At 38.1% G+C, this 27,811-nt stretch overlaps 1 protein-coding gene across 1 annotated transcript in view; it reads left to right on the top strand.

The window, feature by feature from the left end:
- The window catches only part of SCN11A (sodium voltage-gated channel alpha subunit 11), a 99,712-nt gene that overhangs the window by 35,750 nt on the left and 36,151 nt on the right, over positions 1-27,811 (top strand). Inside the window, exons 13-17 of the mRNA XM_049766448.1 lie at positions 3,218-3,412; positions 14,475-14,852; positions 16,609-17,022; positions 25,360-25,467; positions 26,159-26,273. Coding sequence (XP_049622405.1) covers positions 3,218-3,412; positions 14,475-14,852; positions 16,609-17,022; positions 25,360-25,467; positions 26,159-26,273 — 1,210 coding nt within the window. The remainder of the gene's footprint in view (positions 1-3,217; positions 3,413-14,474; positions 14,853-16,608; positions 17,023-25,359; positions 25,468-26,158; positions 26,274-27,811) is intronic.

Genomic DNA, 27,811 nt, shown 5'->3' on the forward strand with positions numbered 1-27,811 from the left:
TAAAATTAAGGTGTATATGTCGTTAGTTTAGACATAATGCTATTTCACACTTAGTAGACAACAGTATAGTGCTGCATAGATTTTATATAAACTGGGTAACACAAAATTTTATGTGACTGACTTTATTTTTATAATTGCTTAATTGTGGTAGTCTAGAATAAAATCCACAGCCTCTCCAAGGTGTATATAAATATAGATATACATATAACTTCATACATATATATGTATGTACATGTGTAAATATATATATATTTTAAAGTTCTTATGTTGATAAGAAGTCACTGCACTTATTGAATCAGGGATTAGTCCACATAGCTACTTCTGATATCTAGTTAAGAGTGGCAGAGAATTGGAAGTAGGTCTTGTCATCCTTGTTTCTACATCCTACCCCGGAGAAATAGGTAGATAGAAGGAGTGCAGTGCAAGATCCAGTGGGTTTCCTTATGAACATCCTTTGTTTGTTTTCTGCCTTTAAGAAAGCATGCCTGGTGCAAACAATGGGTATAATTTGATTTCATGCTGCATAATAAACTTAATACACTCAGTACCTTCTAATAGACAGGATCTGCTGGCTCTATGCCAATACATTCCTCTGTCTCTTACTGATATATTCCAAAAATATGCTGACCATATTATTTCCCATGGTGGCAGAATGTCACACCCTCAGAGTGCTGGTCTTTGCCTTAACAAAGTCGATAGCCCTATCTTTTAGCACCTAATGAAGTAATATTTGGATAAGTTTCCAAGAACTCCCCAGGGTCACTGCTCCTCACCCCTTATCTCAGGAAAGGTCTTCCCACATTATCTGCTGATCCAACTATGGAAAAATGACACAAGTCCCACTCCTATATCTCCCACTGGTGAGGCATCCTGGGGGCTAAGTGAAGCTACATTTTGCAGTCAGGAGTTGACTAAGTGATAATTTTCACTTTCATCAGAGACAAAAAATCACAGTGATATTGTTGGGGGTCTAAGCTATCCCCAAGATCCTGATAAAAAAAAGGCTTCACATTGCCTGTATATCTATAGAAACACATAGACACAATACAAAGATGACAGCCACCTTACCTGTTGGGCCTCCGAATGGGTCAGAGAGGGAGGCCTTGGAGCCTTAAGTTTAAAGGAATATATCCATTCTTTGTAAAGAATACACCCAATTTCCTCTGATGGGATTAAGCAGTCTTTCGAGTTTTGTAGAACTGAATTTGTAAATGGATTCTCTAGACTTTGGGATTGCTTGAATCAGGGAAGAAGATAAAGTTCTCCAAAATGAGTAAATAGCAATTTAATTAAAAAAAAAAAACTAATTGTGTCAAGGCAAGTCGGGATGCTGTGGGACTGGATAACTAAAACCTGAAGAAAATAAAATGAGGAAGAGAGGTCAAAACAAGACCAGGATTAACTAAGCACAGTTAACAAGAATTGGCAACCTAACTGCCTTCAGGCACCAGTCATGCTAATGGCAGGGGTAGACAGTACTTAAAGTGAAATGACTAGTGGTCATCTCTTAACTTTATTTGCTACCATTGATTTTCTTTTACTGCCAGTTATGGGTATTGTTTGACTAATTTGTACTATTTTATTTTAAGGATTAAAAAAATTAGAAAGTCATGGAATCATTTGGTAAAAACCAAGCATTCCTCCCCCCCCCCCCCCCCACCATGTGCTCTGAGACCTTATGGGGATCAATCCAGTCCCTGCTGGGTCAGCAATGTGAAAGGCAAAGGCCCTCCCGCTGTGCTATTGCTCTGGCCCCTCATTTGTTCCCTTTTCATAAGGAAATGCCCTTTTGCTTTTCTAGAACTGTAGAAGAAAATTTGATGACTAGAAACTTTTTTTTTTTTTAGTGCTTTTACTTTTATTTTTTTATTTTGACCAAAATGGATTACAAATCTTTCACAGTAATACTTTAGGTACAAGAAACTTTTTTTTTTTTTGACACATCAGGTGATATTCAGAGTTTACACTCTGAACTTGGGAGATCAGGATTGAGCCCGGTTTTACAGAATGCAAAGCAAATGCCTTCCCTGCTGTGCTCTATCACTTTGGCCACCAAGTTACTAGAAAGATTTAAAACATTTACATTATAATATATTATAATATTCCATTTATATTTATATTACCTTGATATTTTCACACCATTGCTTTTTTTTTCATTTATCCTTGCATATATTTGTACAGAATGCACTTTTTGTATGAATAGATACTCGCCTTTTTTTTCCTGCCAAAATAAGGTAAATTTTATTTTGACTTGATTGCTGCTTATTCAACATTTCACAAATTTATCATGCCTTTATTTTTGTAATTATCAAAAGCAAAACCCCTAGATATCTATTTTTGTCCATGGAAACACATAACTCAGCATGTTTTTTAGCTCCTGTCCTTTCATTAATTATTTGATATTTTGTTCTAGATCAGTGAAACTATCATTTTGGAGTGAGATTTGATCACCGTTATAGGTTTCTCTTATATATTGAATTGTTCAAAGACAATTTTCTTCTGGAATTTTTTTTTCAATTTTCTCTTATAACCGCTGTAAAAAAAAAACACAATTTTTCATTAAGTTGTTGAAATTGAGTAGTTCAATGAAACTACTACGTGAAATGTGATTTATGGTGGGTGATTATTTTTGGTTTTCAGAGTTTTTATACTACTATCTACCCTCCTTTAGGAGTTTTTAATTAGTTTTTTTTTTTTTAAAGAGAATTTGGAGGAAGACTTTCTTTTTTTGTTTTTGGGCCATACTCAGACTTAGGGATTACTCCTGGCTCTGTGCTGAGGAATTACTCCTGGTGGGCTCCGGGGACCATATTGGATGCTGGGTATGGAAATTGGGTCAGCCACACGCAAGGCAAATGCCCTACCTGCTGTACTTGCTCCATTCCCCAAGGAAGAATTTCTGACACTTCTTATCACTGCCATTTGCCAAAAAAACTAACTTTGCTTTACTTTCCACAGAATGGAAAAATAATATTTTCTCTCTATCCTATGAGCTGTCTTTGAAGTTGGTAGAATTAGAATAGAGACCACAAAGGTGCCTGGGTAGGGAATTGCTACAGCAGTAAGCATTTCACTTCAGAGACTTTAGAGTAAATTTTGTAAACCATGATAGATATTTTCTTTCTCTGTAACCTCTGTAATTTCTCTGGAACATTCTAAAATTGTATCTTCAAGGACTGGTAGTTTCCATTTCTCATTCTATTTTGTTTCGTTGCAGATTTTTACTGGCATTTTTTTGGCAGAAATGTGCCTAAAAATCATCGCACTTGATCCCTACCATTACTTTAGCCGAGGCTGGAACATTTTTGACAGCATTGTTGCTCTTCTGAGTTTTGCTGATATAATGTACACTTGGATTGTAGAGAAGATGTATGATCGGACTCGAAGGTCCTATTTTCGTTCTTTTAGAGTGGTAGGTCACTTTCTTGCTTGCTTTACTAAAAAACTTCATTTTCAGGGTTGAAAAGAATCTTGAGTGCATGCTATGCTGTTTTGGATCAAATTTTTATCTTTCGTTAACTTGAGAACCCAAACTATAGCCCCTCATTCCTGCCCAATGTTTTCAATACTCTCAAGAGGCCCAGTGAGTCTTCAGTCAGTTAACCCCCTGATCTACTTCACTACCATAATGGTCCTTTGAGTAACAAGTTGCAAAGTTGTCTTTGGAAGTTAGGATTTGGCTCTTTGATTTGTGCACAGCCTCTTCAATTCCCATTTACCTCATTCAGCTGAGTCAAACACCTTCATAGCTTGGGTCCATAAGAGAGATGTTGAAAAACTCAGTAGAGAAATGGGCATAGCTAGTTGAGGCTGACTAACAAACAGCACTAACTTCTACTTCTCTGCACTAACCAAGCTGGCAACCATTGCAAAGTCCCTTCAGTGAGCTAACAGAGAAGGCTCTCTTTTCAAAGAAAAGGGAAGCACTGCCTTCTAGTAGCTTCCAGAACAATGCCAGAAGGGACAGTAATGGCCACAATATAAAGAAGATTGTGACAGAACCCAAGAGCTCTAAAGAGAGAAAACTGCAGAGAACCTACTTATGAGAGGGAAACTAGAAAGCCTTCAAATGGGCCTTTGGTCTTAAAGATTTCAAGACTTATTATTGATTTGTTTAATCTAGAGAGGGTTTTTAAACCTATAAGCAAGTGTCCTACTTTGAGTAAGACTTACTATGAGTAAGACACTTGATTCAATTACCCTTCTGGGAATATGCTGGGAAACCATGTTGCTCAAAGCTAGGTGCTAGATGAGGCTCTTGTCCTATTGGTATTCAGGTCAGCAACATTACATTTATAATTATTACATAATTTTGTTGAGTGTCTTTAGTTGCCCTCATGGTCCTTCTCTCTCTCTCTTTTTTTTATTTTCAAACTCACATTTTAATGACTAATAGTGGACTTGAACAAGTACTTGCAGAAAGAAATACAATTATAGAAAATACAATTATAGAAATAAATCTGTTTATAATCAAATTCAAAATTAAAATAATTATAATACCACTGCACATATTTTAGAATGTCTAAATTTTTAATATAATTTTTATTTTGATCATACTGGCTTACATATTGTTGACAATAATATTTTAGGTACATATTTACATAAAATCAGGGGGTATTCCCATCACCAATTTGTCCTCCCTACACCTTCGTTTTTGTCCTACCTCCCATATCCTCTTTCCTCACCTCCAGAGCTGCTAGAGTATGTGGTCCCCTCTGTACCTAGCCTACTACTTAGTAGTCTTGCACCTGTTTGGTCTTGGTGCCTCCCTTAATTCCCCCTCTAACTGGGAGGCAGGACTGGCTAGTTCAAGTTATGTGGTTTTGTTTGAAGAAGAGAAAAGTAATAAACTGGGGTAAAAGTCTAATACGCCGAAAATGGGTGGAATCCTTCTAGAGGCTCTCATCATTGATTTGAGAGATGAAGGATAAAAAGAAGGTGAAACACTCCACCAGTACAAAAAGAAGTGTCAAATATCCAGTGAGGACTCCAACATTAACGATAAGCACCACAAAAACAAAACAAACAACAACAACAAAAAAACCCGTCATGGTCTTGAGATAAGAAACATGGCGTAGCACATAAAGAAAAGAAAAGAAGAGAAAAATATAAATATAACTGGGACAACAACTTCAATAACCACACCCAAACAAAGAAATCAACCAAAAATAGATAGGTAAATAATAATAAAAATAATAAATGAAGATAAAAATAATATATAAAAAATAAACAATGTTTTGTGCTTTTGCTTTTTTTTCCCCCTCCTGCCCTGGCACAGTAAATATTGGGGTCATTCGAAAAGGAATTCACTTGGCCTAAGAGATATGGGGTTTCTCCGTCCTTGGAGTATATTGTCATGGGATTAACTATAGACTCTGTTCAGGGTCATTTACTCTCCCTTTTGTGGTGTTTTGAAGACTTCTGCTCCATTCTGGGTGATACAATCAGACCTCTATATCTAGAGATCTCGGTATCTGCACAGGTCCAGGGGTGGGTCTTATGATGAAGTTCCCTCAGTGCCATTTTAATCCATCTTCTGTGGTTGGTGGTCTTGGTCTTTGCACTGAACCTAGGATGGCACCTAGAATAGCGTCTTTCTTTGTGTTTCTAGAAGCCCCATTCTGTTACAATTGTCTCTGCCAGGCCTTTGGAACTGGGTATCGTGGTTATTGTGCAGGTCGTAGTTCAAACTCTAGACTAGGGCTTTTTTATTGGTCCCAAGATATATACAGTCTGGTCATGGTTCTAGCAGCCAGTCATCTGTAAATTGCGATCTTGGCTTTTGGACCTACCAAAGGGTGACAAGTCTTCTGATTTTGTCTAGCTGGTAAGGTAGGATAACCTGCTCTTAGGTCAAGTTGTTCCCATTTTCCTCGTTGTCAGGATATCATATTAGAGCTGGCACTTGTTGGTGACCCAGCAGTATTAAGGCTGTCCCGGATGGGATTTGTTTCCTGCAGCTGTTGTGAAGAACTTGCCATTTCTATGTCTGGGATCCAGGGTTCAAGGCTAGATGGATGGTATCTAATCACCTAAGGTCTAAGTTGATTCCACATGACATATTTTCAAGGTAGGAGATATCCCTGTAATGTAAACAACTATGAGTTCCTATCTCTAGTAGATAAGAGCTCTTTTTTTATATGTAAGATTTCCCCTTTTTTTAGTGTGCCTTTGCATGGAGAAATGGTGCTACATTATATTGTCGGTGCATTTGGGGGTGGACAGAGGGGAAAACAGAAACAGGTCACATACCCAAAAAAGATAATAAAAAAAATAGGAATAAAAATGTATGTGCCCACATATGTATATGTAGAACAGACTTTTTTTTTAAATGAGTTAACGAAGTATTTAAAGGACCAAAGTCGTGCAAAAGACTACCTTACATTTGGGGAAAAGCAGGTAAAGAGGTGGTGTAATACAGGTCTTATGATTATGTTGGAAGTACAGGTTTTCCCATTGTCTTTTGGATTTTCTTTGTGGTGTGTGGGTTCCCAGGCACCTATCCATCACACCCCCTGACCTTCTTCAGATTGGCAAAAGATTTGTGGCAGGGAGGTTTTGGAAGAGTTCTTGCATTGGGGATACTTTTGGGACTAAGTCCGGTTTCAAGTAACAGTCCATGTTAGGGGGAGTTGGTAGGGAGGGCCACGCACCATGAGTCCGCAGGGGAGTTGGCTGCCTTTTCTTGCAGGAGACGAGGTGTGGGTTTGACTGGGTGTCCCTTCACTTGGGTGCTGGGTACTGGTTCGTTGGGGTAGGAGGTCAATCTTGATGCCTAATAGATTAAGGATTGAGGGTGAAGAGTTTTAATATGGTGGGAGGTCTGGATGGGATTGAGGGGTGAAGGGATAGTTGGATTTCTGAAGGGGGGAAAGGGGAAGGTATATGTAAGGGGTAGGAAGGGAGAAAAGAGAAAATACATTAGAAAGAAAGAGAGAAGAGAAAAGGAAAAAAGTAAAGAGAAGAATAGAAAAGAAAAAAATAAAAAAGAAAGTAGTGAGAGGAGAGGAGAAAATAACAAGAGAATGCTAGTTTGCTTGAATGTGTTCGATGAGTAGAGCCTGTAGTTTAAGTCTGTATGTCGCAGTTACTGCTTCAGTGGTCTGACTGGTCACGTGCTTCCATTCCTAAAAGAAGGTATAACCTAGAGATAAAGTGTATGTTAAAGAGTTTTCTCGGGGCCATCTCGTAGTGCAAGCTAGGTATGGTATTTCGTGTGGTATCCTGAGCTGCCTTCTTAGTTTGTCCGTTCTTTGTATCCAAGAATGCCTGTGGACAGAAAAGCTGAGAGGTTATTTTAAATACAGTAAGATAAAGGCTTTAAAACATAGTGTTATGGGATGTTTCCATTGGAGTCAGTGATTTCCCGTGGTATTCTTTACCTGTGTTCCTGTATACAATCTCTAAGGGATTATTGTGGGCCTTTGTTGTAGAAGGCTGATTACATACCTGTTCTCTCTATGCTGCTGTTTCTGGTGTTGCTGTTTTCTTTGTGGCATAATGTGTAGTCAAGAGTTTGCGTTGTTCCTTTTTCATGTATTTTGGGTACTGCTTCTGAGTATATGTTGACTATTACAGTGTTTGGAGTTTCTACTCTGTTAAACCCTGTTATTTGATTGTTGAGTATTAGTTGTGTATAAGATGTATGTTCTAGGTGCTTCAGAATAGTGCTACCATTCTGTGTTTATCTTTTGTCTTCTGACTTACTTCGTTTAATATAACATGTTCTAGGTCCATCCATGTTGCTGCAAAGTCTATGATTGTATCGTTTCTGACTGCTATGTAATATTACATTGTGTATAAATACCACATTTTAATGATCCATTCATCTGTTGTTGGATATAGAGGTTGGCTCCAAGACTTGGCTATTAAACTGAGTGCTGTGATAAATAGTGGGGTGCACACGTATTTTGGAATGAATGTCCTTCCATCTTGGAAGTATATACCTAGGAGAGTAATTGCTGGGTCAAATGGCAGCTCAATTCTGAGTTCTTTGAGCACTCTCCAGACTGTTCTCCATAGGTGTTGGACTAGGGGGGCATTCCCACCAGCAGTGGATGAGAGTTCCTTTCATACCGTATCCCTGCCAACAGAGATTGTTCCCATTATTTTTTATGTGAGCCATCCTCACTGGTGTAAGGTGGTATCTCATTGTTGTCTTGATTTGGATCTCTCTGATGATGAGTGAAGGTGAACATGTTTTCATGTGTTTGTTGGCCATCCTTCTGTCTTCCTCAGAGAAGTGTCTATTCATTTCATCTCCCCATTTTTTATGGCTTTATTTGCTTTTGGGGGGCTCAGCTTTCTGAGTGCTTTGTATGTTCTAGATATCAGCCCTTTATCTGATATGTTGAGTGAAAAGATTTTTTCCCATTCTGTTAACTGTCTTCTTGCATTACGTAAGGTTTATTTCGCCATACAGAAGCTCTTTAGTTTGATGTAGTCCCATTTGTTTATGTTTGATGCTAAAGTTCTTGCCATTAGAGCTCCATTCTCAAGACCTTTTTGATATATAGATCTTCGAGTGTTCTGCCTATTTTATTCTCGATAAACTTTATAGATCCGGGTCTGATTTCAAGGTCTTTGATCCACTTTGAGTTGACTTTTGTATAAGGAGTGAGGTATAGGTCGATTCTCACTTTCGTACATGTGGTTTTCCAGTTGTACGAACACCATTTCTTGAATAGGCTTTCTTTGTTCCATTTCAAATTATTGCCTCTTTTATCAAATATTAGTTGGCTATATATCTGTGGGTTTATGCCTGGTAATTCTGTTCTGATCCACTGGTCTGAGGTCCTGTCTCTGTTCCAGTACCATGTTGTTTTGATTACTATGGCTTTATAGTATAGTTTCAAGTTTGGTAAGAGATGCCACCCAGCTTCTTGTTTTTCAGTATGTGTTTGGCTATCCTGGGTATTTTGTGGTTCCAGATATATTTTTTGATTCATTGTTCTATTTCTTTAAAGAATGGTGTCTGAATTTGGATAGGGATTGCATTAAATCTATATAGTAATTTGGGAAGGATAGTCATTTTGACTATTAATTCTACCTATCCATGAGCATGGGATGTTCTTCCATTTCTTTAGATCATCTTCAATTTCTTTCTGAACTGTTTTGAAGTTTCCCTGGTATAGGTCTTTCACTTCCCTTGTAATGTTGATTTCTAGATACCTGATATTTTTTTGATACTACTTTAAATGGAATTGTATTTTAATCTCTCTCTCCTCGACTTCGTTGTATGTATATAGAAACGATACTGTCTTTTGTTGACTTTGTATCCAGCCACTTTACTGTATTGGTTAATTGTTTCTAGAAGTTTTACTGTGACTCTTTAGGGTTTTCAATGTATAACATCATATTGTCTGCAAATAGAGATAGTTTGTGTTCCTCTTTCCCAATTTGGATTCCTTTGATGTCGAATTGCTATTGCTAGGACTTCTAAGGTTATATTGAATAAGAGTGGAGAGAGTGGACAGCCTTGCCTAGTTCCTGACCTTAGTGGGAATGCTTCTAGTTTCTCGCCATTAAGTATAATGTTGGCTGTAGGCTTTTCATAGATAGCTGTAACTATCTTGAGGAAGGTTCCTTCTAACCCTATTTTGCTGAGTGTCTTTAACATGAAAGGGTATTGGATTTTGTCAAACGCTTTCTCTGCATTGATTGATATGATCATGTGGTTTTTGTCTTTCTTGTTGTTGATGTGATGTATAATGTTAATTGATTTGCGTATGTTGAACCAACCTTGCATTCCTCGTCTAAATCCCACTTGTTCATGATGTATGATCTTTTTGATGAAGTGCTGGATTAAGTTTGCTAAGATTTTGTTGAGTATCTTTGCATCTATGTTCATTAGTGAGATTGGTCTGTAGTTTTCTTTCTTGGTGGTGTCTTTGCCATCTTTGGGAATGAGTGTGATATTAGCCTCATAAAATGAGTTGGGGAGGATTCCTGTTTTTTCTATGGTTTGGAAGAGCCTATGGAAAAGTGGTAGTAAGTCTTCTTGGAATGTTTGATAGAATTCACCTGTAAATCCATCTGGGCCTGGGCTTTTGTTCTTAGGGAGTTTTTTAATTACATCTTCAATTTCCTCTGAGGTGATTGGTCTGTTTAGGATTTCTGGTTCTTCCTTTTCTAGTCTTGGAAGAGGGTGTTTTACCAAGAATCTGTCGATTTCTACTGGATTCTCTAGCCTAGCTGAGTATAGTTGTTCATAATATGATCTCATGATATGTTGTATTTCTTGGGGTTCTGTTGTAATATCTCCCCTTTCATTTGTGATCCTACTGATTTGGGTGTTTTCCCTCTTTTTTTTTTTTTTTTTTGGTGAGTTTTGCCAGTGGTTTGTCTATCTTGTTTATTTTTTCAAAAAAGAAACTCCTGGTCTCATTGATTTTTTGTATTGTTTTCTTGGTTTCTATGTTGTTTATTTCTGCGCTGGTTTTTATTATTTCTTGCCTTCTGATTGTGGTTGGATTTCTCTGTTGCTGTTGTTCCAATTCTTTGAGATGATCTTTTAAACTGTTGGTTTTGTCATTTTCCTGTTTTTTGACATAGGCCTGTATTGCTATGAGTTTCCCCCTAATTACTGCTTTTTCTGTGTCCCACAAATTTTGACATGTTGTCTCTTCATTATCATTTGTCTCAAGGAATCTTTTTATTTCTTCCTTGAGTTGTTCTTTGATCCAGCTGTTGTTGAGCAGCATGTTGTTTAATCTCCAGGTATTAGTTTTTCTCCATTGCTTCTTCTTAAAGTCAATTTTGACCTCTGTTGCATAGTGATCTTAAAGGGTACTTCTAATGATCCTTACATTTGTGGTCTTATATAGGTTGTCTTTGTATCCTAAAACATGGTCTATTCTGGAGAAGGTTCCATATGGGCTTGAGAAAAATGTGTATTCTGCTTTCTGGGGATGAAGGGCTCTATATAAGTTTATTAGCCCTAAATCTTCTAATTTTTCATTTAGAGCTCTTATTTCTTTGCTATTTTTTTGTTTGGTGGTTCTGTCCAGTGGTGATAGTGGAGTATTGAGGTCCCCTACTATTATCACATTTCCCTTCATGTGTTTCTCCAGGTTTGCGAGTAGTTGCCTCACATATTTTGCTGACTATTAGGTGCATAGATATTGACCAGGGTTAGTGTTTCTTGATCTAATGTTCCCCTGATCAGTAAGTAGTGACCCTCTTTGTCTCTGATCACTTTCTTGAGGTTGAATGCAATTTGGTCTGATATAAGAATGGCTGTCCCTGCTCTCTTTTGTTTTCCATTGGCCTGAATAATTACTTTCCATCCTTGTATTCTAAACCTGTGCTTATCCTGTAGTTGTAGGTGTGTTTCTTGCAGACAGCAGAAGTCCGGTTTATTTTTCCTAATCCAGCTCTCTATTATGTGTCTTTTAATTAGAGAGTTTAGTTCATTAACATTTAGGGAGATTATTGAGAGAGAGGACTGTTGTGCAGTTGTGTTGTATAGGGTGGTTTTTGTTACAATTGGAGGGTTGGATTGTGTAATTTGTCTCTGAGTAGGTCGTTTAGGGTTGGTTTTGTTTACACAAATAGTTCAAGTTTGTTCTTGTTTAAGAATGTTTTTAGTCTGTCCTCCCATATGAATGATTGTTTTGCTGGGTATTGGACCCTAGGTTGGAAATTTCTTTTATTCAGTCATTTAAATATGTCATTCCATTGTCTTCTTGCTTGAATTATTTTGAATGAAAGATCTGGTTTGATTCTTATGTCCCTACCTTTGTACTTGAGGTATTTTTTCTCCCTTATTGCTTTAAGGAGTTCCTCTTTCTCTTTGTTTTTTGCCATTTGGATTACTATATGTCTTGGTGTTGGTTTATTAGGGTCTATTTTATTAGGGACTCTTTTCACTTCCTGGATTAGCATTGAAGTTTCTTTCTAGAGGGTGGGAAAGTTCTCTGATATTATCTCTCTGACTACTTGTTCTTCCCCCTTCCCTATTTCCTCCCCTTCTTGTATACCCACAATTCTTAGATTGTTTCTTTTGTCCTTGTTCATTAGATACTGGACTTTTCCTTCCAGTGCTTTTCCTTTTATTTCTTTGTTGGTTTCTTGATCATTTTTTGTTTGCAGTTTTCCTTCGAGTTCTTCAATGTGCTTCTCCAACTCTGTGTTTCTGCTTGTAAGGCTTGTTACTTTGTCTTTTAATTCCTTCACTTCTTTTTGTATGGAATCTCTCATGTTCTTTAACATTTCTTCTTTAATTTGGCTGATTCGTTCATCCATAGATTTCTTATACTCGGTAGCTAGCTTTTCTTTCAGTTCTTTTATCAATTCTTGCATTTCCTTCCTCATGGTTGCTTTTAGGTCTTCTCATGGATCTGTGCGTTTTGGTGGACTTGGAAACTTGCTAGGGTTTGTCTCCGTATCTCCAGCTATTGGGATTCTCCTTGATTTACCCATATTTCTTTGTATTTATTGGTGTGCTTTAGAGTGCTGTGCCTTCTAAATTCCACCTGTTTTGATCCCCTGTGGTGTGGGAATGGGTCTTCTCCCTGAGGGTGGTTCTAGAGGGACTTTTGGGTGAGTCGCTGAGGTTTGGCTCCTCCTATGCTCTTTATGTGGCCTGATTCGTTGCTTTGCCCTTTTGCTGGTCCTCTTCTGGCCACAATGGTGGAGGGCGCTGTTGAGTCTAGCTCTTTCTCCCCCACTCTACTACCTGGAAGTCAGCCTTCCTTCAGGGGATCTGGTCAATTTCCTTCTCTTCATTCCTGTCAGCCGGTGCAGTTCTGCTCCTGGCCACAATGGTTGCTGTGCTGTTGAGCCTAGCTCTTTGTTCCCTCCCCTATCTGGGAGTCAATGAAGCTCCACCCCCTCTGAGTTTCCATAGAAGAAATTCCCCCAGCCAAACCCACCCGGTAGCTGCCCTCAGTCCTTGGGTGGTCTCAGGTCCACTCTGGGGCTCAGGGGGCTAGGTTGCCTAGTTTACCCAAAGGTCCAGGTAGCAGACCCAAGCTCACCCAGTCTATTGGTTCTAGCCTGTCCCAGTGGCACAGAGTGGGTCTGGCGCAGGTGATTCTAGCCGGCTACGTGTCAGGGAACTGCTCTCCTCTGTCTAAGCTCGGGTAGGGTGGGGTGATCTCTGGGGACAGGAGAGTGAGGCGGTGGGTAATAGGGTCTCTGTGCATGCAGGCTGGCGTGCAAGGTGGTCTCCAAGCACCCATGTGGAGTGGCCCCAGGGGAATGCACCCTGGGCACCGGAGCAGGGGTCGCGGGCGTGGGGGTCCCTATGCCCAGGTGGAGCGGCCTCAGGGCACTGCACTCACTCTGGAGAGAGGCATGCAGGTTGGCAGGCGCGGAGGTCTCTGAGCGCCCACGTCCATGGTCCTTCTCTTATGGGCATAAATCTTGTTGACATAGGACATTTTTACCTCCAAAGAATTGGTGCTTAATATACTTATACTTTGGAGCAAAGTAATAGTCTTACATTGAAATTGCTTCTGAAACTACTTGCTGTGTTGTTGTTGTTGTTTTTAAATGGTTATTGTTTCCTATGGTTCTATACAATTATATCAGAAAATTTCCCTTCAGGGAAAAATTTATATGTCTTTAGTAGCTGGTTAGCTTTTCTCTCTTGAGTACATAATGCCATATTACTTTCATCATTGTTCTAAACTTTAGATTAAGAACTTAGTGACTGGGATGATCTAATGCTGGAGTTAGCAAACATTTTTTCTAAAAGGTCAGGTGATAAATATTTTATAGGCCACATGATCTCTGTCAATTTTTTTGCTATTGCATAAGAAATAGCTATAGACATTCAAGATGGACTGGGCATGTCTGTTTTTTCTTCTTAAATAAATAATATCTTTATTTAACATGTCTGTGTTCTAATAGAACTTTTATATGAATATAGATATTTGAATGCCATACTGTCTTTATGTCTAATATGCTTTTGATAATTTTCTAATGAAAGCATTAAAAATTTAATTCTCCAAAAACTGGGTTTAGACCAGATTTTAATTCATATTATGTAACAAAGGGCTTCAAATCACTCATTTTAATAAAGTAAACATAGAGATTATTTCCACTATTATTATCGTAAAGTCTTATTGTTAAAAGTTTGAATGAAGGGCCGGAGCAATAGCATAGCGGTAGGGCAATCTAACCAGGATGAACCTTGGTTAGATCCTCCGTGTCCCATATGGTCCCATGAGCCAGGAGTAATTTCTGAGTGCATAGCCAGGAGTAAACCCTAAGCATCACAGTGTGTAGCTCTGAAAAAAACAAAAAAATAAAAGTTTGAATAAAATTTTGTCATGGATTAAATAGAAGCAGGTCCAACTGAGTGTTAGATTGGGCCAGGGAGTAGAGGAATCGTAATTTAGGATTGATCTGAGCTTAAAAAAGATTTCTAAATGTAATGAACGCTAGTATCTGGGGATATATAGCTAAGCAGGTATAACTTATTCTTAACTGGCTTTTCTTTCATTTTTTTGTCTACTGTATTATAGCTGAGGATCTTCAAATTAGCCAAGTCCTGGCCCACTTTAAACACACTGATAAAAATCATTGGCCACTCTGTCGGAGCACTTGGAAACCTCACTGTGGTCCTGGGTATCGTGGTCTTCATCTTCTCAGTGGTCAGCCATCAGCTTTTTGGATCTACATTTAATGCCACGAATACTGCTACCAACTCCTGTGGCATTCCTCAGACAGTCTCAGAACGGAACAGACGTTGGCACATGGGGGATTTATTTCATTCCTTTCTGGTGGTGTTTCGCATCCTCTGCGGGGAATGGATTGAAAACATGTGGGAATGTATGCGGGAAACAGACGACGCAATGTGTATCATCGTCTTTTTGTCTATCATGGTGATAGGAAAACTTGTGGTGAGTATCTCAACTTTGACAAAATGTGAACTGAGGCCAGAGCACAGTGGGCAGGATGTTTGCCATGTATGTGGCTGATCTGGGCTCAGTTCTCAGCATCCTATCTGGTCTCCCGAGCCTGCCCAGACTGATTCCTGAGCACAGAGCCAGGAGTAACCTCTGAACAAAGTCAGGTATACTGCAACCCCACCACACAAACGTGAACTAGACTAAAATAGCAGTATTTCATAAGGGGACATGGTTATTTTTAATATAATAGAAACAAGTATTTGCTTTTGTTTTAAGGAAAACCTGGGAAGCATGAAATAGAACAACTTTGTCATGTAGTGGCCATATTGATAAGGCCCCCTAAAAGTAGCCATTCTAGGTGATCATTCTAAGATATCCTTTGTTAGAAGTCCACTGTTTATTCTTTTTTGTGATGTCCTTAGTAGGTCCTTGTGTAATTAATTTCCTCACCTACTTTATTTAGGAACACAACACATAGGGAGTATGAGGTCCTGGGTTTTGAACAAGAGGAGCACCATTTTGTAAAGACCACATGTTGTAAGTCACATGTTAGGCTTTTTCAAGTCTGTTTCCATTAACATCACCCCAAACTACTTGGCCATTCATTCCAGGTAGCCTATCTGGAAAGGACAGGACATGAAGGGGCAGTAGGAAGATACTCTACCAGGGGTCCTCAAAAATTTTTAACAGGGGCCAGTTCACTGTCCCTCAGACCATTGGAGGGTCTGACTAGAGTAAAAACAAAACTTATGAATGAATTCTTATGCACACTGCATAGATCTTATTTGGCAATGAAGAAACAAAACAGATACAAATACAAAATAGCCAATCATTTTTAAGATAATCAGTAGCTAGAACCTCTCTATATTCCCTCCCTATATAATCTCATTCATGACCTTGGGCATGGTCATCTTCTTTGGGAAACAGCCCTGATCTATCAGTATGGGACTTATGGCTGACAGAATAAAATTTTGTTCAACTTTTTTTTTTTAAAAAAGAAGGGAGTTTTAGTGGCTGACTAGATAGTCCATTCAGTAAGACACTTGTCTTGTACACAGTTGACTCTGGTTTAATTCCTGGCACCCCATATGGTTCCTGAGCTCAACCAGGAGTGATCTCTAAATGCAGAACCAGGGGTAAACCCTGAATACCACCGATATGGCTTAAAATCTAAACAGAAAGCAATAATAAAAAGAAGTGTTTCTAGAAAATCCGGTATTTGAAAATAAATTTAGATGAGGTAAAGGAGGCAGAAAGAGGAGAGTTTGAGTAAAGACCTAGGGATCTCATGGTAAAGCTGAGGGAGAGTGACTGGAATCATTGAGATCAACAGTGTATATTAGGTCCATTCAGACCCAAAGATTATAATCTTTGATTTTTGAGTTGGTAAGAGTCACAAAGGAGTTTGCTGAGGCAATACTTTTAAACTGAGGATAGAGAAGCCAAACACTCAAGAGGGAAGTTGTTGGGACGATCCTTATTTAAAGCAGAATATGCTTCAACAGAAAAGTTGCATATTGCGTCTGTTGAGTTTGCCATACTGTTTAGGGGCTGTTACTGTTACTTCCCCAATCTTCTTTTAAATAGTTTAGAGATGAACTTTGTTGGAAGACGTTAAAGTCATAGAACTCTTGTTTCATTTTCTTTCGAGTCTTGTGGGTAAAGTTCTGGTAACCTATTAATCATTTCCTTTGCTAAACTTTTAAAAATTCTTGTTGTAATTTCCATCACCTTCCCAATTCCCCAGGTACTCAACCTCTTCATTGCATTGCTGCTCAATTCCTTCAGCAATGAAGAGCAAAATGGAAACCTAGAAGAAGAAATGAAGAAAACCAAAGTTCATTTAGCCTTTGATCGATTCCACCGGGCCTTTTGTTTTTTGATAAATACAATTCGACATTTTTGTTGCCAGCACTGCAGGAGGCAAAAATTAGCAAAACCAAAAGAGATGACAGATGGGTTTGCCACAGAAAACAAAGGGATTATTCCCCTGACAGGGGGCCCATGTACTGAATTTGGAGTTCCAACTTCTACATCCAAGACCTTGGGTGTTGGCCAGGATCGGATTTGGCTGGCTCCACTTGCAGAGGAAGAGTATGATGTTGAATATCTTCCCAAAGTTAATGTACAGCCTATCATGCAGCCTGAGGCTGAGAAAAAGGTATGATGTCTATCAGATAGTCTTAAAGATCATACAAGCCTACCATTCCCACTTGCTCTATTTGTCTGCCCTGTACTAAATGCAATGAGGGAATGATAGGCCATAATATTAAATCTCAATAACTATATTCTAGAGCTGGTTTAAACCTTGTCTTGCTCATATGACACAGTTGGATGGTGTCAGAAGTGTTCTAAGACCATAGTGATTTGGATAACAGGGGAAGCAAAAGCTTTTGGTTAAATAGAATGAGTTTAAATTGCTGAAAAGGGAATTTGTAAAGTGTAGTTAATGGTATAAAAAAGAGGGTCTGGAGTGATACTATAGCATGTCGGGCTCTTGCTTTGCATGTGGTTGACCTCAGTTCAATCCCTGGCACCCTATATGGTCCACCAAACCTTCCAGGAGTATCCCCTGAGTGCAGAGCTCTAAGCAACACTGGATATGTCCCCAAAGCCAAACAAAAAAGAGACAATAGTAAGACAATCTCTGCAGAAATTAGATGATCATGAATAAAGGAGGTGGGAAAGAAGTCTGTTAGGGAGAGGGTGTGTAATGTAGGACTTAAACAAGGTGCCAGGACTTCAATTTGGATGCTGTTTGTCTTGTACTTTCCACAGTTACAACCATGAACAATATATGGAATTCCATTTGCTTAAAACATTGCCAATGTTGGATGTTCTTAGCCTTTTTAAATTTTAAGTGCCCTAATGGGATTGTAATAGTACCTTATTATAGTTTTAATTTTTCAATGATAAAAACAATATTGTTCATATTTTTATGCCTTTTTTGGTTGTGTGTATATAAATATTTATCTTGATTCAGTACTTAGTAATGGTTGCTCATTTGTTTGTTTGTTTGTTTGTTTTTAATTAAATAATTTTTATTTTGACCAAAGTAAATTACAAATCGTTCACACTAATATTTTAGGCACATAGTGACATTGAATCAGGGTTATTCCCAGCACCAGTGTTGTCCTCCTTCCACCCCTGTTCCCAGTATGCATCCCATATCCCCCTTCCTTGACCCCCAGGCTCAGCACCATGATTACAAACATGTTTGTGGTTGGATTGAAAGACATTTGTTGAGAGACAGTTTCTCATTATTAAGTTTGAAGACCATATTAATTCTTCTGAATACTAATCTTTTGATATGTATACAGTGCAAATTGTCTATTTTTTACATTTTTATTGTAACACCATGATTTGCCAAGTAGTTCATAATCCAGTAATTTCAGGTTTTTTGGGCCACACCCAGTGACACTCAGGGTTTACTCCCGGCTATGTGTTCAGAAATTGCCTCTAGCACCACCATGCCGGCCCCTATTGAAAATTATTTAATTCAATTACAAATGCTTATTATTAGTACATAAAATATAATTGAATATTGCATATTGTAATTTTGGTAGACTGACAGTTATTCTAGAGTATTTAAAATGGATTCCTTGGAATCCTCTATGCATAGAATTGTTTCATCTGTAAATAAAGACAATTTTTCTCCTTCTACCACTGCAATATATATGTTTTATGCAATTTATGTTTTATTTATATGCCTTATTACTTACAACCTTATTTTATATATGTATACAGACATATACATATATATATATTAGTAATCATATTTATATACACACACATACTAGTAATCATGGCCCGATGTACCTTATCTTGCTCTGAATCTGATGTTAAAGCAAATCTCTTATAAAAAGTGGAAAGTTGGTTACTGATTTAAATTGTTTCTTCTTCTTTATTTTAGACACATTTTAGTTATGTGTCCCCCTAACTGCACTAACACATTTCAAAATATTTTTACGCTCATTGATCTTAAAATGTTTTCTAACTTTTTATGATGATTTCTTTGACCTATATAGTAGTCCAAAATGTTAGCTTCTACATATATTTAATTCTTCAATTTTTTGTTACTAATTTATAATTTTACTTCCTTATGACCAGATAACATACTCTGTGCTATTTTATATCTTTTAAACTTACTTTTATTGTCTGGAATTATCTGAAAATGTTCTCTATGTGTACTTGAGAAGAGCATGTATTTAGCTGTTGGAGGTCTAGTTTTAGAGAAATCCCTTTGGCATAATTGATTTATAATGTTGACCATGTCATTTTTTCTCTGTAGATCTTCCTCTTGTATTTTTTTATTTTTTTATTTTTATTTTTTATTTAAACATCTTGATTACATATATGATTGTGATTAGGTTTCAGTCATGTAAAGAACACCCCCTTCACCAGTGCAACATTCCCACCACCAATGTCCCAAATCTCCCTCCATCCCACCCCACCCCCACCTGTACTCCAGACAGGCTTTCCAGTTCCCTCATTCATTCACATGATTGTGGTAGTTCTCTGTGTAGTTATTTATATAACTGCACTCACCACTCTTTGTGGTGAGCTTCATGAAGTGAGCTGGAAGTTCCAGCCCTCCTCTCATTGTCACTGAGGATTGTTGCAAAAATGAATTTTATTTTTCTTAAAACCCGTAGATCAGTGAGATTATTCTGCATCTCTCTCTCCCTTCCTCTGACTTATTTCACTCAGCATGATAGATTCCATGTACATCCATGTATCGGAAAATTTCATGACGTATCTCTCCTGATGGCTGCATAATATTCCATTGTGTATATGTATCATAGTTTCTTTAGCCATTCATCTGTTGAAGGGCATCTAGGTTGTTTCCAGAGCCTGGCTATTGTGAATAGTGCCACAATAAATATAGGTGTGAGGAAGGGGTTTTTGTATTGAGTTCTTGTGTTCTTAGGGTATATTCCTAGGAGTGAAATAGCTGGGTCGAATGGGAGCTCAATTTCCAGATTTTGGAGGAATCTCCATATCACTTTACATAGAGGTTGGACTAGACAGCATTCCCACCAGCAGTGGATAAGAGTTCTTTTCTCTCCACATCCCTGCCAGCACTGATTGTTCTCATTGTTTGTGATGTACGCCAATCTCTGTGGTGTGAGGTGGTATCTCATCGTTGTTTTGATTTGCATCTCCCTGATGATTAGTGAAAAGGAGCATTTTTTTCATGTGCCTTTTGGCCATTTCTATTTCTTTTATCATCAAAGCGTTTGTTCATTTCTTCTCCCCATTTTTTGATGGGATTAGATTTTTTTTTTTTGTGAAGTTCTGTCAGTGCCCTGTATATTTTGGATATTAGCCCCTTATCTGATGGGTGTTGAGTGAATAGTTTCTCCCACTCAGTGGGTGACTCTTATATCCTGGGCACTATTTCTTTTGAGGTGCAGAAGCTTCTCAGTTTAATGTATTCCCATCTGTTAATCTTTGCTTCCACTTGTTTGGAAAGTGCAGTTTCCTCCTTGAAGATGCCTTTAATCTCAATGTCATGGAGTGTTTTACCGACGTGTTGTTTTATATACCTTATGGTTTCAGGTCTGATATCAAGGTCTTTAATCCATTTGGATTTTACCTTCGCACATGATGTTAACTGGGGGTCCATGTTTGCTTTTTTGCAAGTGGCTAACCAGTTCTGCCAGCACCACTTGTTGAAGAGGTTTTCTCTGCTCCACTTAGGATTTCTTGCTCCTTTGTCAAAAATTAGGTAATTGTATGTCTGGGGGACAATGTCTGAGAACTCAAGCCTATTCCACTGATCTGAGGGTCTGTCTTTATTCCAATACCATGCTGTTTTGATAACTGTTGCTTTGTAGTACAGTTTAAAGTTGGGGAAAGTTATGCCTCCCATTTTCCTTTTCCCTAGGAGTCCTTTAGCTATTTGAGGGTGTTTATTGTTCCAGATAAACTTCATAAGTGTTTGGTCCACTTCTTTGAAGAATGTCATGGGTATTTTTAAGGGGATCACATTATATCTGTATAACACTTTCGGGAGTATTGCCATTTTAATTATGTTAATCCTGCAAATCCATGAGCAGGGTATGTGTTTCCATTTCCGTGTGTCCTCTCTTATTTCTTGGAGCAGGGCTTTATAGTTTTCTTTGTATAGGTCCTTCACGTCTTTTGTCAAGTTGACTCCAAGATATTTGAGTCTGTGTGGCACTATTGTGAATGGGATTGCCTTCTTGACTTCCTTCTCTTCCCTATCATTATTGGTGTATAAAAAGGCCATTGATTTCTGTGTTTAATTTTGTAGCCTGCCACCTTGCTATATGAGTCTATTGTTTCTAAAAGCTTTTTGGTAGAGTCTTTAGGGTTTTCTAAGTAGAGTATCATGTTGTCTGCAAACAATGAGAGCTTGACTTCTTCCTTTCCTATCTGAATTTCCTTGATATCTTTTTCTTGCCTGATCGCTATAGCAAGAACTTCCAGTAATATGTTGAAGAGGAGTGATGAGAGTGGACAGCCTTATCTTGTACCATAATTTAGAGGAAAGGCTTTTAGTTTTTCTCCATTGTGGATAATATTTGCCATTGGCATGTGGTAGATGGCTTCAACTAGATTGAGAAAGGTTCCTTCCATTCCCATCTTGCTGAGAGTTTTTATCAAGAATGGGTGTTGGACCTTATCAAATGCTTTCTCTGCATCTATTGATATGATCATATGATTTTAATTTTTCTTCTTCTTGATGTTGTGTATAATGTTGATAGATTTATGGATGTTAAACCATCCTTGCATTCCTGGGATGAAACCTACTTGGTCGTAGTGTATGATCTTCTTGATGATGCATTGGATTCTATTTGCCAGAATTATGGTGAAGATCTTTGCATCTGCATTCATCAGGGATATTGGTCTGTAATTTTCTTTTTTGGCAGCATCTCTGTCTGGTTTTGGTATCAAGGTGATGTTGGCTTCACAAAAGCAGATTGGGAATGTTCCCATTTTTTCAATTTCATGGAAGAGCCTGGATAGGATTGATAGTAGCTCCTCTTGAAAGATTTGAAAAAATTCATTAGGAAATCCATCTGGGCCTGGGCTTTTTTTTTTTTTTGGGCAGATGTTTGATTACAGTTTCAATTTCCTCAGTATTGATGGGGGTGTTTAGATATGCTACATCCTCCTTACTTAAATGTGGAAAGTTAAGTTATAAGTGTCCAAGAATTTTTCCATTTCTTCTAGGTGCTCATTTTTAGTAGCATAAAGTTTCTCAAAGTAGTCTCTGATTACCCTTTGGATCTCTGCAATATCTATCGTGATCTCCCCCTTTTCATTTCTAATATGGGATATCAGATTTCTCTCTTTCTTTATGAGTTTTGCCAATGGCTTATAAATCTTGTTTATTTTTTCAAAGAATCAACTTTAACTTTCGTTGATCTTTTGGATTGTTTTTTGGGTTTCCACTTCATTGAGTTCTGCTTTCAGCTTTGTTATTTCCTTCTGTCTTCCTACTTTTGGTTCCTTTTGTTGGTCATTTTCTAATTTTTTGAGCTGTGTCATTAAGTTATTCAGGTATGCCCCTTCTTCCTTCCTGATGTGTGCTTGTAGAGCTATAAATTTTTCTCTCAGGACCGCTTTTGCTGTGTCCCATAGATTCTGGCAGTTTGTGTCTTCATTGTCATTTGTTTCCAGGAAAGTTTTGATTTTCTCTTTGATTTTATCTCGGACCCACTGGTTGTTCAGTAGCAGGGTGTTTAATTTCCAATTGTTAAAGTTTTTCTTCTGTGTGGCTTTGTAGTTCACATCTAATTTCAGAGCCTTGTGATCAGCAAAGGTAGCCTGCAAGATTTCTATCCTCTTGATTTTATGGAGGTATGTTTTATGTGTCAGCATAAATGACCCCTGTACATTGGAGAAGAATGTGTATCCAGGTTTTTGTGGTTGAGTGTTATATATATATATATATATATATATATATATATATATATATATATATATATATATATATATATATATATATATATATATATATACTTGTCCTCTTTCTTCCATTCCTCTTTTTAGGGCTAGTATGTTTTTGTTGGGTTTCAGTCTGGTTGACCTATCAAGTGTTGATAGGGCCATGTTGAGGTCTCCCACAATTATTGTGTTATTATTGATTTCTTCTTTCAGATTTGTCAGTAATTGTATTAGATAATTTTCTGGTCTCTTGTTGTGTGCATATATGTTTAATAGTCTGATTTCTTCCTGTTGCACTTATCCCTTGAATAGTACATTGTGTCCATCTTTGTCCCTTACCACTTTTCTGAGTATAAAGTTGGTGTCATCAGATATTAATATGGCCACTCCAGCTTTTTTGAGGGTGTTGTTTGCTTGGATGATTTTCCTCCAGCCTTTGATTTTGAGTCAATGTTTGCTCTGACTATTCAGGTGTGTTTCTTGTAGGCAGCAGAAGGTTGGATTCATATTTTTGACCCATTTTGCCACTCTGTGTCTTTTAGTTGGTGAATTTAGTCCATTGACATTGAGGGAGATGATTGTCATAGGATTTAGTGTCATCTTTGTAGATAAGTTTGTTGTGTTTGTTGATCTCTCTAGTCTTAAAGTAGACCTGTCAGTTTTTCCTCTAAGGCTGGTTTTTCATCTGTGAAGTTTCTGAGTTGTTGTTTATCCATGAAGCTATGTATCCTTCCTTCAAACCTGAACGTGTCGGGCTGGGTGCAGTATTCTTGGTGAGGCATTCATTTTATTCAGTCTTGTCACAATATCCCACCACTGTCTTCTGGCCTTGAGAGTTTCTTGTCTGCTTACATGTCTTCTGTAAGTCTTAGGGATGCTCCTTTGAATGTAATTTCCCTTTTTGACCTTGCTGCTTTCAGTATTCTATCTCTATCTGTGAGATTTGACATTGTAACAAGGATGTGTCTTGGGGTGTTTTTCTTTGGGTCTCTTTTAGCTGGTACTCTTCGGGCATGCAAGATTTGATTGCATGTAGTCTTTAACTCTGAGAGTATCTCTTTGATGATGTCTTTGACAGTTGATTCTTCCTGGAGATCTACCTGGGCCTCTGGGTCTCCGATGATTCTTATGTTGTTTCTGTTGAGTTTATCAAAGACTTCTATTTTCATCTGTTTGCATTCCTTGAGTACTTTTTCCATTTTCCTGATCGTTTGTCCTAAGGTTCTTTTCCAGTTTCTTCTGCTGTGTTGAGTTTTTCTGCATCTCACCTTCCAGTACTCCGATTCTGTCCTCAGCTGCTGTTACCCTGCTGTCGAGGCCATCCACAGAGGTTTTCAGTTGAGCTACAATGTTTTTTAGCTCTGCTATTTCAGTTTGGAGTTTTCTGATTTCTGTCTTTGTGTTCTGTTCAGATCGATCTATGCTTTCTTTGAGTTCTACAAACATCTTCCATATTTCTATTTTAAGTTTTTTATCAGAGAGGTTAATCAGATGGTTGGAATTTTTTAGGTCATCCAAGCTATCATCTTCATTCTCTGTGCATGGTGTTTGGCTGTGAGTTTTCCCCATTGTCACTCCAGTAGTGTGGTTTTTCCTGCATGTTGTGGTGCAGTTAATTGGTTAGAAAGAGGCCTCTTCTGGGGCCTCTAGGTGACAGTTTTTGGGGGTTTGCTTCCTAGGGCTCTGAGGAGAGCTTCAAGAATTTAGGAAAGACAGAGAAGCACAGGATGTGGCTCCCTTCAGGTCCTCAGTTTCCTCAGAAGAAGCACAGCAGGGTGGAGACTCAGCAGGTAGAGCAATCAGCACTCCACCTGTCAACCCCCACAGCCAGTTCTTACTCACTCACTAGCTTGTTGGGCAGCTTCAGAATGCAGTTTGGGGGGGGGGTTGCTTCCTAGAACTCTGAAGAGAGCTTCAAGAATTCGGGAAAGACAGAGAAGCACAGGACAGGGCTCCCTTCAGGTCCTCAGCTTCCTCAGAAGAAGCACAGCAGGGCAGAGACTCCGCAGGTCCTTAGTTTTATTTATTTTTGCAAATTGGTCATTGATGTCTCCAGCTATTAGTGTTGAATTGTCTGTTTCTCCCTTCAGTACAGGTTTATTTTTACTTCAGTTCTTTTGCACCACTTATTAGGTGCATATATGTTTGCAAATAATCTTCCTGACATAAGAGATTTGTCATATAAGATCTTTTTATTTTGTGGTATTTTCATCCTATTTCCATTTTTATTGAGAATTTTTATCTTGCATGAATACTGAATCTTTTTTTGTTTTGTTTGTTTGTTTGTTTTGTTTTTGGACCACACCCAGTAATGCTCAGGAATTACTCCTGGCTATGCACTCAGAAATCTCTCCTGGCTTGGAGGACCATATGGGACATTGGGGGATGAAACCAAGGTCATTCCTGTGTCAGCTGTGTGCAAGGAAAACACCTTACCGCTGTGCTATGCCTCCAGCCCCAGAGTACTGAATCTTATTAAGTGCCTTTCCTGTATCTATTGAGATGGTTACATCATTTCGTTTTCCCTACAGTGACAGTCCATAAGTAATATTAATTCTAATCTGTGTTTCTCTATCAGGCCTATGAAAATCCCCAGGAGACTAAGAACATAAACAGTCCAGGAATTCCAAGTGTAGAAATTGTGTTTTCTGATGATACCTTTCCCTCAGAGCAGAATCCTCGAAAGGTAATTTTCCTAAGGACTCCTAAATGGAACATGAAAATCATCCATGTACCTCCAACTAAGTACTCTGAAAAATATCATTATCAGCACAAAGTAAATTGTAAACTCACAATGCAGAGATATATGCAGATATAGATTAGGATATTTCATCATGACATCTGGGGGTAGAATCATTTTTTATTGTGCATGGACTCATCTGCATTATAGGATAGGTAACAGCATCCCTGTCCCACAGCTATTAGCTCCCAGTAATATTTCTCAGATGTAAAAATTAAAACTTCTTTACATAAGTTCAAATGTCTCCTGGAGACTAAAAAATCAGTGATCATGAAGAACCACTGGTACAGGCCTATTATATGAGAAGATTCCTGAAAATTGCACTTCAATAGACTTCTCAGGTGCTAGCTTAACTACTTGGAGTCAGGATACCAATCAGAGGCATGGTTTGAAGGAAGGCAAAGAATCGGTTGCTGGACCTTCATAGCCCTTGCCAGAGAAAAACAGTGAGAATTCTCTCTTTAATTTAGGACTGGCCAATGTATTTAAAATAGGACCCTACAAGTAGTTACCTGCATACTTCAAAACCTTGATTCATTCATTCATTTTCTTCTTAAGAGGTCATACAGTGAGGAATTATGTACTACCTTGGTGATATCGGATGTTAATTTCCCCTTTCTTTTGTTTTGATATGCAGAATTCTGATGCCCTGAGCTTGTTCTCAGAATGTAGCACTATTGATCCACAGGATCCCTTTGGGCGGGCAACTGAAATAGTTCCCAAGAAGCAGCCAGGTAGATGTTTGCCTAAAGGTAAGTGGAAGGATGCTGAAGTCCATATCACAAACTTTTCAGCAAAAGTTCTGTTATTTTTTGTTGTTATGCTTTGTTGTATTGATATATTTCTCCTTCCTTCTCCTAGATACAAAAGTGAAGAGATGGCACTAAAGACTCTTGTACCTATTTGCCTGTTGTACAGGAAAAGGGGATTTCAGAAATTCTGCATTAAATAGGCTCAATTTACCCAATCCCCAAACAAGGCTAAACAATAATGGAAAGTTTCCAAAGTAGTCCATGGGCCAATATGTCTGCCATTTTGTATAATCCCCAGACCATCCATTGTTAGGATACTCATAAACTAAGAGTACTTGACCATAAATTAAGAGTTGACTCAAGCTCTTCATATGTCTTCAGCTTATCCCATAATATTTTTTTCTGGAAGTAGGGTAGGATTGTAGTTTAATGCTTTGGCTTTGAACTCACACTGACAGGACTCAATTTCAGGCCTCTCCACATAATGTCTGTGTAATTGGTTCTGAGCCTCTTATAAAATTGGCCTAATAATAGTGTCTACTGCAATGGATTGTTGTGGGTATCAAATAAGTGAGTGTAAATTTTCACTTGTAAGAGTATCAGCCTCCTAATAAGCAATTAATTGTTGACAGTCTTTCTGATTCCTGTGTGACATGTAATTCATTTACTTCATTATTTCTTGATTTATTAAGGGGAATTTGTTTGTATCTGTCTCCCCCATGAGGTCCTTAAAAACAAAGGCAGTGACACCATAAATATTGTATTTCAAGAATAAAATCTGGCTCATATTATGGACAATAAGTGTTAATTGATGCATGAATGAATTAAAAAATTAAATTGTCCATATATTTGAAATAAGAGTTGGCTCAGAAATAACACTACAAATGGTTTTCAAATTTATTTGGGAGTATGTTTGGCATTATTAGAACTTCCTAGGTGGTTGAAGTTCAGCTAGAGGAAGTTACTATTCTCCTGGCTTATGTTTGGATGGGTCCTCAAAGTGTGCTTAGGATGGCAAGAGTGGAGATGAAGAAGAAAAGTGAGTTTTAGAAGAATACAGCTGTGAGGTAAAAAAAAAAGAAAAAATGATATCTTGGGGGAAATTGGTTTGTTAATATTTTAAAAGATGGCAGGAGATTAGAGGCAGCTTGAGGAGACTATACAATAGTTTAAGAAGATGATGAAGAGAGGAGTGGAATGTTGTAGTCATCATAAAGTCAAGAAGAAGGTGGATGAGGGTACAGGGTGAAACAGTGGGGTGACTCATACCAAGGACTTGTGGGTGTATTAAGATCAAACGCTCAGTGATAAGCAAACAGCTAGACCAGTGATCTCATCCTCGGATTATTTGGGTGGTTCACAGAACCTGTACTTGAAGTCCTTTGGACAGTTTACTCCTCTCAATAATGAAGTGTCGCCTAGCTAACAATCACAAAACTTTCATGTTTTCAAGTGTTTGCATCATTCCACATACCCTGACTGAATTCTCTGCTGATCTTGATTGGTTTTATTCATGTGATTTGTGTTGACTAGTAGTT

Source organism: Suncus etruscus, chromosome 20 (genome assembly GCF_024139225.1).
Source record: "Suncus etruscus isolate mSunEtr1 chromosome 20, mSunEtr1.pri.cur, whole genome shotgun sequence".
Lineage (NCBI taxonomy): Eukaryota > Metazoa > Chordata > Mammalia > Eulipotyphla > Soricidae > Suncus > Suncus etruscus.